Source organism: Tyto alba, unplaced genomic scaffold, assembly GCF_018691265.1.
Source record: "Tyto alba isolate M040663 unplaced genomic scaffold, T.alba_DEE_v4.0 Super-Scaffold_5, whole genome shotgun sequence".
NCBI lineage: Eukaryota > Metazoa > Chordata > Aves > Strigiformes > Tytonidae > Tyto > Tyto alba.
This window is the reverse complement of record NW_024881326.1, coordinates 6,454,470-6,468,501: the sequence shown is the minus strand read 5'-3', so window position 1 is coordinate 6,468,501 and position 14,032 is coordinate 6,454,470. Positions and strand designations below refer to the sequence as shown.

The 14,032-nt window shown below is 35.0% G+C and overlaps 1 protein-coding gene across 1 annotated transcript; it reads left to right on the top strand.

Annotated features, from left to right (window-relative positions):
* Nucleotides 1-2,084: 2,084 nt before the first annotated feature.
* LOC104368652 (X-linked inhibitor of apoptosis) lies at nucleotides 2,085-11,924 on the top strand. The gene is given in 7 exon segments (XM_009976032.3): nucleotides 2,085-2,171; nucleotides 2,173-3,037; nucleotides 4,603-4,702; nucleotides 6,590-6,668; nucleotides 7,322-7,355; nucleotides 8,683-8,907; nucleotides 10,288-11,924. Coding segments are annotated over 7 exon segments (1,560 nt in total). The 5' UTR covers nucleotides 2,085-2,108; the 3' UTR covers nucleotides 10,482-11,924.
* The last annotated feature ends 2,108 nt before the right edge of the window (nucleotides 11,925-14,032 follow it).

The following is a 14,032-nucleotide window of genomic DNA, read 5'->3' as shown; positions in this document are numbered from 1 at the left end:
AGGTAGACTTTGTTTGCCTTCTAGAAAGTCTCTTAGGCATGCGGATAAGAAAATTAGTATGCAGCTAATGGTATTTGAGTAATACAAATTATTTTATGAATGCAGTGTTATAGTAATGTTGATAGACCCATGAGGTCACTTGAGATCTTTACAGAAACAGTCCTGCAGGATTTAAAATAAGATTTTTTTTTTTAGAGGAATTAAACATGAACTTTTAAACTTTTGTTATAAAAATTGATCATTTTCAATATACGTATGTATATTTTAAAATATGTGTATTGAGGCAGCTTTCATATTACTACATGCAGTTAGTGACTATTTTTTTGCCCTTCAAAGTCAAAACAAGCATATAGGTCAGATTTGTAGGTCAGTCAATGTAATTTATTCAGAAGCTATTTTTGAATTCACTAAGCTAAACCAGAAAACCACAGTATAATTTCTAGTGTCATTACATTCATTAGTCACGAACTGACTTCCAGAAGGAATTAAAGCTGGTGCTCAGAAGTAGTCTTGTATCCATGATTACATGAAGCAAGCATGCTGTCTGTCTAATGCCATGTTTTCTCAGCCTGCTTATAGGTTAATTATCTTTGTCATCTTGGCAAAGGATGCAGCAATCCTGCAATGCATAGTCATTTAAATTTTCCCCTCCCCCCTCTGAACTTTAAAAAGGGTTTTGTCCTTCCTGTAGAAGCTAAATCTGGTATTACATAAGCAATTATTACAATTGTAACATCTCCATTGACCTTACAGGAAGCATAGTCAATATTAATGCAGGTGTTGAGGAAGCTAAATTTTTGCCTGATGGCCTACCTTACCAAAGTGAGGACTGGCAATAGATACATTTCAGGATCCATATAAAAAATGGAGAAGGTCGCTTGTTCAAATAAATACATATTCAATTCTTCCTTATATGCATTTCTTCTTGTTCATCGCTGAATTATTATTGCTTTGTGCCATTTGGGCAGTCTCATAGTGGTTTAATTTACCACTCAAGAAAGGAGTAAGTTTGAGATGTGTATCAGCAGTAGCCTGTGTTTTACCCAAGACTGTAAGCCAATAATAACACTGCACTTGTCAGGACACGAGATGAATTTTTACTGTGCCCTGACTTCATCCATACTGGGCTGAAGGCAATGACGGTGTCAGTTTGTGGTTCTTGCACAAGATCTGCGGGAACCAAGTAGCTTGCTTTCATCCCTGTGAAAGAAGGGGCTCGTCTGAATGCTCTTATCTGTCTTCTGGTGCAGAAAGGCACAGGGCAGGACTAGCAGTTGGCACTCACCCTGGAAAAGTAGGCAGGAATAGGAGTGTGGGACAGGTAGTAAGAATGACATTCCTTCAGGGAGGAAAGGGAGGAAAAGCTGAGATGATGGCAGAGGTGCAGGAACTTTTGACAGAAAGTGTAGGGAGGGCACGGGAAAGTGGAAGCTTGTGTGCTGGACATGAACGCTAGTGCTGGGTCATCCAAGATACTGATCTTAAAAGCAGAGCACAACACTTTGGTAAAATGCCCCCGTAAAACACCTGGTAGTTTATTTCATGAGATATTTTGCTAAAAGAAAAACCAAGATGAGTGTCTTCACAATATAACGTAAGTCCAAAGGCTTTTTTCTTCTCGATGACGGTTTTACTAGTTGGTGCCCATCTGTAATGGGCATGGTGGTCATGGCATTCATACAGGGAAAAATAGATAGTTGTGTTTCAGAACTGGACTGAAAAATTTTGCAGATGTGGTCTGGTTTAGATCAGTATTTTAAATTCAGTAGCTTCGTATTTCAGATTCGGAAGCCTTTTGGCAGGGTTTTGCCCAGAACTTTTGTTAAATACTTTGTTGATTTCATTCATGTAATGTTTGTTTGTTAAGAAGTAGAACAGACTTTTAAAGCTATAAGTGTATAAACCTGTGTGGTTTCCAGGTAAATTTTTATTGGCCTGAAAAACTTCATGATCTTCCTGCCTTCCTTTATGGATTTTATCTTGTTCTGGTGTTTACCTCTGTGTGGTGGGGGGGGCAAGCAACTGGGAGATGGGAGGGAAGAGGAAGAGGCATTATTTTAATACATAAAGGATGGTTAGTTTAATTTAGCCAGTTTCCAGGCTTGCATATGGGTATGATCTGTTCTTCTGTCTATGAAATAAAAAAAAATTATTTTTGTTTAGGAAATCTGAAAGGAGAGCCTTACTTATGAAGAGATGACGTGTCCAGACACTGACTGTGGCCAGGAATGGGCTCAAGAGCATGACCGACTAGGAACTTTTGTTGAATTTCCACTTAACTGTCCAGTTTCAGCATCAGCACTAGCACGAGCTGGCTTTGTTTATACTGGAGAAGGTGACAAAGTGAAGTGCTTCAGTTGCCATGTAACTATTGAAGGATGGACACCTGGGGATTCTACAGTTGAGAAACACAAAAACCTTTCCCCAGATTGCAAATTTATTACCAAATCTAATTTTCTGGAAAATAACATACCTTCTCTTGCCCAGAACTACCAGCATAGAACTGAAAATGGTTCCAGCAGTTCAGCCCTCCCATGTACTCTGGACGACCCATCTGATGTGGAGGCAGATTACCTTTTGAGGACCAGGCAGGTTGTGGATATGTCAGATAATTTGTATCCTAAAAATCCGTCTATGTGCAGTGAAGAGACAAGATTAACATCTTTTCATAACTGGCCCCTCAATGGTCAGTTGACACCACAGGAATTAGCTAATGCTGGATTCTATTATACAGGTATTGGTGATCAAGTGGCATGCTTTTGTTGTGGTGGAAAATTGAAAAACTGGGAACCCAGTGACAGAGCTTGGTCAGAACACAAGAAGCATTTTTCCAAATGCTTTTTTGTCCTGGGCCGGGATGTTGGAAATGTTCCAAGTGAATCTGTTCCCACTGAGCTTGAGAGAAGTGGCCTGAACAATGCACAGCCTCCAAGGAATCCATCTATGGCAAAGTATGGAAGACGTTTACAAACATTTTTAACTTGGATATATCCTGTTGACAAGGAGCAACTTGCTGAAGCTGGATTCTATAGCATAGGTAAGTCAGACCTTAAAATGGCTAATATATTTTACAAAGAAATTTTATATGAGTGTCTTGTTATGTAAAAATAAGCAATTTTTTATTCTAAAATGGAATAATTTGCCAGAATTTCTTTACTGTGTAAGCTACTTTTCCTAGTTCTTGTATAAAATAATATACATTTTATCAAGTATTTTTAATAGCAAAGTATAAACTTGGTCATAAATTTATTTCTAGCAGTAAAATATCAAAGTGTGTTTTCCTTGTCTGCTAAAACCCTCATAATACATCTTTCACAATGACAGTTATTGAAGTTAATATTTTTTTAAAAATGAAGTGCTGTCCTCTGGATATCTACTTTAGGTCTAAGGAGTATGCCTGTGGCCCTTACAGAAGGATATGAGCAAGACCATCCCTGAGTTGCCATTTTATTTAGTTACCATGTGTTTGCATTTTAGCATTCGGGCACCCAAAACTAGCAAATACCATTACTACCTACTGTAACAGCTTTATGAAGCCAGTGGCTCCAGTGGGAGAGCTTTTACTTTCAGACATGTAGTGTTTGACTTGGATAAAATTCCAAGGTGTTTGTGCATTGGTTTCCCAATTAGATTGAATTGCACAGTGCTGTTAAAGCTCTTTTAAATTCTTCACTGAGAGATGCTGTACGAGTGCAATGTGTTGCTCTTATTAGGTCACAAAGAAAAGGGGATTATCTGGGATAATTTCTGACTCTCATCTTAATTGGCTTTTCTCTCAGTAGTTCTCAGAAGAACTTTTAATTTAGGTTCCATTTGTTTTACTTGTGGCCATAAATAAAACCTTTGATATATTCTTGTATGGGTCATATATGGTCAATATTTGTACCCAGAGAACAGTTTCTATTGATTTCTAAAAGAACCTAGCTTCTCGCAGCTAAGTGAGATCTGTATTGTGGAGGGGCACTAAGTGAGCACCAGCTTATCAGATCCAATGGCTGTTCAAGTGACTTCTATGAAAACTCTGTTTCCTCTGGCGTGAGAATGATTTAACTCTATAGGAAGAATCTATCCATACCTCCTCTCATTTCAATAAACACAATATCTAAGCAGTTTCTGGCACAGTCTTTGATTACAGCAGGCATAGTGCTAGAACAGAGAGAGTGCAATTTCTCCTAACATCTCCTCAGCCAGTTATGCTTCTGCTCTATAGAGCCCATTAATCTTAATGGTGGAGGACCAAAAAGGCACATAAACATCCTTAATTATTTGTAGTAGACTACTTCATGGCTTGTTTATCAGTGGATTGAGCTATTTGATAATAAATCATTTTTAGTTTTCATTTTTTATCTGTATAACTACTTGCTGAAATAAAACTCAGGAGTATTTCATGTGACTCTCAATTTGTATTTTTTTGAAGCTTGTCTCTCCTGAACATTTGTTTCAAATCATATGATTATGTCCTCCTTGCAAATGGAGGCTTATTTAGTTACAACTGCTAATCAATAAAATAAATATTTCTTTGTAATAATGTAACATTTTAGTTGAAAAATTATTGTTATGACTGCGGGACTTATGTAACTGTATTGTTGTGTATTTCCTCAGGTAATGGTGATCATGTTGTGTGTTTCCACTGTGGTGGAGGATTGCAAGAATGGAAGGAGAATGAAGACCCATGGGATCAACATGCCAAATGGTTTCCTGGGTAAGGTATTTTTTACTGTTTTCTTGTTGCATCTCTGTCTTATTTACAGTATATTATGTTTGAATGACAGAGCATACTAATAAAGGTTTTTGAAGGTTGACTATGGCTTAACATTGTTTAGATTTATGAAGATAACTTTATTTTTCAGTTGCACTCCTCTACTTCCTTCTCTGTCATTTTATGTAGTCACCAAAGGACTATCAGTTATCTTCCATGGTATACATTTGTCCTTTTCAATAAGTAGAAAAGATTTTAAGGGATTTTTTTCATGGGGTCCTTATATTTGTTGTTCCATCTGTTCTACCTTCTGTAGTCCTGTTATTATATGTATAATTATCAACATACTCTTCAATGTTATATTGGAAGCCTCAGAAGAGGACATTAAGCTAATGGCATCTTGGAGAGGTAGGAGGGAGTTCTTCTAAAGTGGGTGGGAAAGAGAAGTAAATCTCAAGAGGCTGAGGGCACTACTAACTCATTAGAGGTGATCAGTCTGAATGGTTGCCCTGAAATTGTACCTTCTGAATAACTTTACTTTTAAGTCAGTGCTGTTTGTATGTCAGCTTGTTTGTAGGAATTATTAAAGGGAAGATTTTTGTGTCTGGACCTAACTGATGTCTCATATAGCGGAATCATGAAGTTTTGTGACTATGTATCTGACTTTTTTTTTTCCTCCTTATTATCCAAGAGCTACATTCTAATTGTTATTTTAATAGCTTCTTACATACCAAATTTTGTAACTTATGTCAGGATACAAAATGACTGAACTTCTGTCACAGTGCAAACAAACCTGAAAAAGGCAGTAGTGGTACTGAATTCAAAACCTATTTCTGCATAATTTTAATGAATTGAGGATTCCAGGCCCAGAAGTAGTTTTTAGAAAGACTGACAATTTTGTCTAAAATCTGCCTTGAGGAAAGGAGGAGGAATAGTGTATGATTCATTGTTTCTTTACAGGTGAATAAAGGCCATCCAAGTATAAAGACTTAGTTACTTGTATAACATTGACAAAAATCAATGTATTTTATGTGTTAGCTGCCAAATTTGTCTCTGTGGTGAAAGGCTCTCTAGAAGCTGGAAGTTAGTATTTATGCACTAGCTGATCCTTTTTTCTTCAGTAGTGGTACAGGCAACGTTTAATTATTTGCCTCTTCCACTTGAAAGAGATGCCATTCCAAGTTTTTGTCTTAGTGCAGTAAATGGTTAAGATGCATTTCCTTGCTACATTTCACTTCCCCTTACATGGGATTGATTTTGTTTTAGCTCGCTTAAATTATGTCAGATTTGATTACTTCCTCTCAGATCATTAACTGTCTTATATGGAGTTTTTGTTGGCACATCAACTTCAGTGGCAGTGTATCAGTCTCACAGCGTGCTATCTGTGTGCATGTACTGCTGAAGGTGATGTAACTGCTGAAGCTAGAGAACTGTCGAGGAGTTACGGCATTCCTTAAATATTCTGGTAGGGAAGAGTTCTGCCCAGTGGCCAGGACTGGCTGGAAAATAGTGAAAGAAAACATGTAAGACACCTGTCTGACCAGTGACTACTTTTCTTTGATTGCAAAAGACTAAATGAACCAAGATTTTAACTTTTGTTTTTCATTGGAGTCTTTAGTTTTACGTAATTGTGGCAGCAGCTGTCATGGCAAACAACTCTTTAGCTTTCCATTTCACCAAAAATGTGAGGAGGATAAGTACTGCTGAAGTGATTAAGATGTTTTTAGAAATGTTTAAATGACATTACTGATGTTGACTAAACATTTAAAGATTTCAAAAGTAAGCATTCTGTATAATGTAGGAAATGTATTGAAGCTTTCCAAAGTTACGTAGTCAGTTTTTGTTTGCTGTATATTCAGTTTTATTATAACTAAATATTTTCATTTATAGGTGCAGATTTGTGAGAAAGGAAAAGGGGCTAGAATTTATAAATAATGTTCACTTAAGAGATGGATGTAGGGATTCAACAGTAAGTGTCTTGCTTATTATTAGAATACTATTTTATTAAAATAGAAAACGGTCTTAACAGAACTTTCATATGAAGTTACTCTTCTAATTATCTGTAGATCATTTAAATCTCCTGCTGCTTTTTTCATTGGCAGAAAGTAAAAAATGTCCAAGTGTGTTTTGGTTCTGTCATTTTGGGCTTATAGATCTCACAGTTCTCCTGAGTTGTATTATGGTCACAGATAGGGTCTCCATGTATATTGTATATTTGGTACTGAATAAGTGCTATTTGATTTAGAGCCTGGGAACCTAAGGTTTACAATTAATAATTCCCTCATTCAAGTGTAGTAGTTAATTTTTCTTTTCTTGTTGGTAGAGCATTGTTAAACTTGTATGCAGTCACTAAAAAGTAAAACCGACATTATGTTAGAATTCTTCCATAGACTAAGAATGATTTACATATGATTGTAGTAAAGATGGATTAAAATGAAAACTTAAAACAATATGAAAGACATAACAAAACACTGATCCCTTTGCAATTGTTCAGAGCAGATTTAATAGTTTTAATCAATAAAATAACTGAGATCAAATGGCTATTTTCTGTTTTGTAACTGTATAGGTTTCCTTCTACCTTCTCCAGAATTGTAATTTTGTCTGTTTATATTTCACTTTTAGACAGAAGCTGCTGAGGGGACAATACTTCCTAAAGGTATCTGCTTAGAAAAAAAAAACCAAGCAAACGATCCACCTGTTTTGAAATATCTATATTTGCATGTACAGTAGAGGAAATGGTTAATTTTATAAATAACCCTATTAGATTTTTAAATAAAGGATGACAGGCAAATTGTTGGACGATACTCTTCCATTGCCTCATTGCTTCTGAAGAACTGTGGAATGAATTTCATTTTTCTTAGGGGAAATCTAATCATGGTTGGATAAATATTGTAAAGATTGTAAACCATGGAAGAAATACGTATAGGATGCAGTCTTATTTTTATAGCTAGTAAGTGTGCTTCAAGTATTGAATTAGTAGTGCTGTGGGTTGAATGTTAAAGAATACTGAAATGAAACAATCGTTGCTTTTCATGAGGCAGGAAGAGTTGGTCTGTTAAATGGCAAGGACTATGAAGCAGAGGAAGCTTAAATAGCTTGTTATGTGTTCCAGTATTATGCATTCCTGCAATGTTTTTCACAAATACCAAGCAATAAAAGGACAAGACAGTTAAAGGGGCAGTAGGCAGGCAGTTAAACAGCTTCATCACAGGGTATGATAGCTGTTGCTCATAAGAGTGGTTACATAAACCTATTTTAGAAATCTCTCACAAACTGCTCACTTATGAGAGTGAAAATTTTTGCTCTTTGGACGGTCTTGTTAAGTAAAGAAGAAATCAGTCACATGTAATAGAACTGGAAATAAGACACACTGCTAACAAATGTATTTAAAAAATTACATTGAAAAGAGGAAGAGGGAGGTCTAACAGAATGAAAAATGGTTTCCCAAAGTAGTGCTGTGTCTTATTGTGGATAGGCTTAGTGGCTTGCTGATGGTGCTGTGGTTTGGTTTTGTAAATTCAAATTATTTATTGGTTTCTCTAAACATATGTATGATTTTTTCTTTTTCTTCCCAGAACTGAATTAAAATTAATGTAATGCTACCAAATACTTATGTATCTATTGTGCCTTGGAATTTTGGATGAATTTCAGTTAACATTCAGTTTTGGAATTTGTGATGTTAATTATATAAGACATTTTATTTAAGAAGCTGAAGTAGTTGACTAGAATAGCAAATCTAGGAGGATTTCTGTATTATAAATAGATGAAGGGAGACTGGGAAAGCTAGGGTGGAAGACGTCAAATCTACAGTTTTGGGTGTTTTGACAATGCAGTTTTTACAAGTAGCAAAATTCTCAAGTCAGGACTGTGGTTCCTTTGGCTAGATATTTGCAAAGGTGTCTTAGAGTACTATAGTGAATATAGTCTGATAATTAGATTCATCCTTGTTAAATTGTTTTGGTTCTTTTGATTTCTTGTTTTAGTTGATCTCTTACAGAATCTTTTGGTACAAAGTGCCATAGACATGGGTTTCAGTTTATCTGAGATTAGGAACGTGATGGAAAAGAAATTACAGGTGTCTGGAGACAGTCACACATCTGTTGAGGATCTGGTAGTAGACTTAAGTGATCAGAAAGAAAGTACAAGGGAAGAACCACCAACTGAAATCCCAGTTGAGCAAGATGAGCTTATTCCGTTACAAAACCTCTGTGTATACTTTTGTATCAGCTCTTTAGTCTGTCAAATATATCTCATTGTTACCTGTTTATTCTACTCTCTGATCCAAGTCTTACCTCAGGTGAAGTTACAGTATTATAACTTCAAGAGATTTTTTTTTTTGAACATAAAGAAGCTGAACAAAGAGAGTTAAAATATTTGAGTGTAGCAGTGTTTATACATATAATCTATAAAATAAGTAGAATTAATGTAGAATTAATACCTTGAAAGTGTATGATATTGAAATAATAGTCTGGCATGTTTCTGGGAAAGGTTATACATGCTAACTAAAAAGCCAGAATTATTATGACATTGACACTTAAAAGAAAGAATATAACTATGGATGTGGGGACAATGGTGACAAAATAGAGACAGCAATTTACTGTCAAATATTAAGTGTATAGTAGGGAATTATTTATTTTTCATTATAAAATTTTTCATGGGATAGAAGCTCTTCCCTTCTTAGCCGGTAAGAAAAAGTATACTTCTAGATAGTATTTCTTTTCAGTTATTTGTGTTCTAGCTATTCTGGGACATGCAAGTTGTGCTCCGAAAGCCCTTGTGGTACACTCTGCAAATAGACCAAACCCAAGATGTGTAACCTGGGAGACCTGCAGTCTAAGACAAGCATGTGGGTGAATTCATAGAGAGGGAAAAGACCATCTGGTTGGCATGATAGGCAGAGATCTTACCAGCCCACTCTTTTAAATTAGATTTTTAATGGATATTATGGGGGAAAAGGAACTTGTAATGAAGGTGGACATTATTTTTTTGGATGGCTGTGCAGAGCTTTCCCCAAGTGGCAGGGGAAGGCGTTTGAAGTTTGCATTTTCAAATGGGGCATACTGGAATAATAAAGAGCTCATGTACAATGCAAAATTGATTCTTTCTGCATTACAAATTTTTAAGCTTTTGAAGTTATGGGCATTTTGAAGACTGAGGCAGGGAAGGAAATCACATCCTCATTCTTTTCATGGGGGGGGGGCGGAAATCCATGTTACTTAATCAGTATCAACGAGTCTGCCTTTCACTTCTGTACAAGTTTTGGGAAAGTTGTCAATGGGAAGTTTGTGAAAAGAATGGTTCCTGATTGAAATGTGCGTATCCTAAATTCTGTAGATATTTCAAGCTCTTGCAAATACAGATAGCTGAATTCTCAGCTTGCACTGGCCTGGGATATGTAATGGGAGGGGGGGAAAGAGGATTCCATGCTACAGCTTGGTTTCTTATCTCTTGTAATTTTTTTATTTTTAAAGGTGTGACCTTTAAATCATGCAAAGAAAATGTTGTCCTGTGTAAAGAAAGAAAGAAAAAAAGATAGATTCAATGGCACTAAGTATGTTAACTTCTTTTTATGTGTTTATTTTCCTTAGATCTCAGTACTGAAGAGAAGTTAAGGCGCTTGCAGGAAGAAAAGCTTTGTAAAATCTGTATGGTTAAAGACATATCAGTTGTCCTCATTCCCTGTGGTCACCTAGTTGCCTGTAAGGAATGTTCTGAAGCACTTAATGAATGCCCTCTATGTCGTAAAAATATTATGAGAAGACAGCAAATTTTTATGTATTAGTGAAATATACAGCACTGTGGATGCAAGTATTTCCTGCTGTATTGCTTTAAATGTGCAATGTAATGTAAAAAATGCAGTTAATTCCCAGATGTAATCATATGGCAGTATTTACATTTTTCTGCTGTCAAACACTACATATATTTTAAAATTACTTTCCTTAAGTGAATTTTTTCTATGTAAAAAACAGTATTGAAAGGCAAATATATACATTCAGTAACCTCAACTCATAGACCTGATTTGGGAAAGCCTAAGTAATGCAAAGCTTTATTTATTTGATCATTCTTTTGCTTCACGTTGGTAGGACTCTATAACTGAAGTATATGCAAAGATAGTTGTATAAAGAGTCTGGCCCGATATAAAATTTGTAAATAATAAGTGTTTTCAAAAAATTATGACATACATGTATATTTTATATGAGCATTTAGCTTCTCAAAAATGTTATGCAAGATTGAAAATGTTATCTTCTGTGACTTTGGTTGTGACATAATTTAGAGAGTATGCGTAAACCTGCTGATGTAGTATTTCACCTTATGTTTGCTGCTGCTACTTCATAAGTTTTTCTGTTTTGCTATATAATTCCTGTCTCCCCATTTATTTTTTCTGGTTTAGATGTATAAATTGGTTTCAGTAAACTGGTTTTAACCATGGTTTTTTTTTTTCACAAAAATCCCTCTTTATATAAAATGTACATTAATTTCATTCCTTAAAAGAGAACTCAACAGAAATGAAAGAGATTTCAAGTACTTTCTGCCCTTCGTGAAGGGAGCAGTCTCATTTTAAACTTGCACCTCTATACAAAAAAAAGTGTTGTTTGGGGCTTTTTTCTCTTGTGTTTTTTAACATTGAGCATTATCCTAATTCATTCATCTGCTAATACTTTGCAGTGTTTCTGCTTGTCTTTTTTTAATAAGAGAAGATTAAACTGTATCTCCATGAAAATGCTTTTTTTTTTTTTTTTTTTAATTCACCAGTAATGTTAGAAATCTTTCATTTTTGTTCTTGTCAGTTGGTGTTTTTAAGTTAAAAAGTTACAAACTCTTCTAGTGAGTCACCTTAAAATGCTTAATAAACTATTTCTTACTGGACTGATCCTTGGTCCTCCACTTAAAAAAGTGTCATAGCTTTGTATTTAAGTATAGCTGGTTTACGATCACTCTACTTAATTATGTGACTTCCTTATTTTGTGGAGCTACTAATATATTCTGTGTATATATTTTTATCTTTGAGTCCTATACACTAAGAGATTTAGAATATAGAATGTACAGAATATAGTTTTTCACATGATAAAAGTTTTAAATCCATTACACAGAAATTTAATGTCTAATTTTTATACTACTCAAAATACGCACTGTGATTATATGCTGGTGTAATATTATGAATATTTAAAATAAAGTGTTCCTTGATCAGCATATTTGATTCTCACATTAAAAAATCCTAACAGAAGGTTGCTTTCTCTTGTCTTTTTGTTGTGCAACTCAACTGTTACTAATTTAACCTGAGTGTTATTAAGGATAACAAATATTTTTTAATTGGAGAGGATAAAAAAAATCTATTGTTTGTAGAAATTACAGCTTGTTAATTATAAAACTAAAATATGTTAATTTTGCTATTTTTGGTAGTAATTTTGAATTTTGTTCTTTGGAATACATGATGACTAGAAATTCATAAAGAATTCAACACAGAAGGATTTTATTTTGCATTTTTGTGTCTTTGTGAAGAGCTTAGTGTTTCAGATAGTTCAAACGTATGGGGATTTTTCAGGAGTTAAGGACTGGTGATACTGACAGCCTTGTTTCTAGCTCCCATTTTCACTTACAGGCAGGATTTTCTGTACTTTTCAGGGGAAATAAAAGGGGGGATGGGGTGGTGTTTGCCTATGAGCTAGTGTATCTTGCCTGAAATAGCTTGTTTAGTTAATGTTGCAAACCATGCTATGCTGACTTGCTTAAGCAGATGGTTTGTTACCTAACCTTGACCCAAGTCATGTGAGAGACGCTATCTGGGTGAGCTGGATCCAACCTACAGGCTGCAGAACTTGGCATGTGGCTCAACAAAACCCTGTCTGGGAAAGAGATTGACTAAATTTTACTTAGAACTGTTACAAAACTAAATCCTGGTAAGGAGGTGATTTTTGATGTTAGTATGTAAACTGTCTGAGAAAAGCCTGGAAGTAGGTCACAAATAGTACCTTCTAAACTGAAATGGAGAGCAAACACATTGTCCAAATAATATGCAAGCAAATAACACAAATACTTCATGTTAAAGCTTGTTAACTTTTAAAAAGAAGGTATACTGTCTCTCTTACTGTTACTTTTTGATAAATGTTACTTTTTGATAAATGTTATAAAAGATACGGCTATAACAGCAGTTCAAATTTTAATCACTTCAGAACATTAAAGGGTTAAAAGCCTGTTAGTGAGATGACAGAATAACTGCTCTGTAGGTTTAGGTTTTTTAAAAAAACGGTAATCAGAGTTCTATTCAGATAAATGTGAAAAAATAATTAGCCTAGTCATCAAATTTTGACAGCTTGAATTAGGAAGATGTTTTTTCAAATTACTTTGATTTTCAGTATTTTAAAGTAGCAGAGACGAAATACCATGGACACTGATGCTGGGCTGAGGGTTTAAAGAGCTAGAAATGAAGGATGCAAATAAATGGAGTAGAAGCACGGGTGCTTTCAAAAGGAGGTTAGTAGCAGAACAAAGATGCCTTGGGAGCCGATTTTTATAAAAGAGTTACCTGGAATGAGGAGCTATGGAATATATTCAAGTACCAGTATTCAGTAACTTTCTTCTAGTAGTTTCTATGTAAAATCTGTCTTCCTTTACTTTCATTTTACTTGCAACGGCAGAGCTATTTGCTGCTTTAGGTACGTGGGAGATTTACAGAGGTTTTCAGTAATGTGTTCTGGAGCTGTTTTGTTTAGAAAACATGGAAATTGCACGGCTAATTTAGGAACAGAACGCTAAAATAAGGAAAATGCAGAGACAGAATTTTTTTTGTTACGCATTTAGCTTTTTCTCACTGCCTTGAAACGTGGGGCTTGAAAATACTGACTTACTCTACTAGTTGCTGTTGCATGTATCTCTATGATACTTAGCTGTCTGTACTTTTTTTAAAAATTTGCTTAAGCTCATAGCACAATAAAAAGATTTTCAATTAATACAGATTTAAAAAAAAAAAAAAAGTATTTAAACTCTTATTTTAATATTGCCTAGTTAGTTTTGACCACAGTGCTCCAAAACTAATTTTTGTTATCTGTATGTGCAGCCTGAAGCTATAGGACAGTTTGTCAGAGTGTTCAAAGCACTGTTAACCTAAGACATGGGTTTTTAAAGTTAGCTTTTATTCTTGTTTTTATCGAAATTAACAAAAATCTAAATAAAATAGGTTGTTAGAATTGAATTATAAGTTAGTGGGAGGTTAATGCAGACACTTGATTACCATGTTGATGTGAAACTTCAAGCTGAAGTGTTGTATACTAGGATGTTACGTGGAGTGGTGACATTTGCTGCCACAGTATTTAGTAACTACTCAGAGGAGAATCT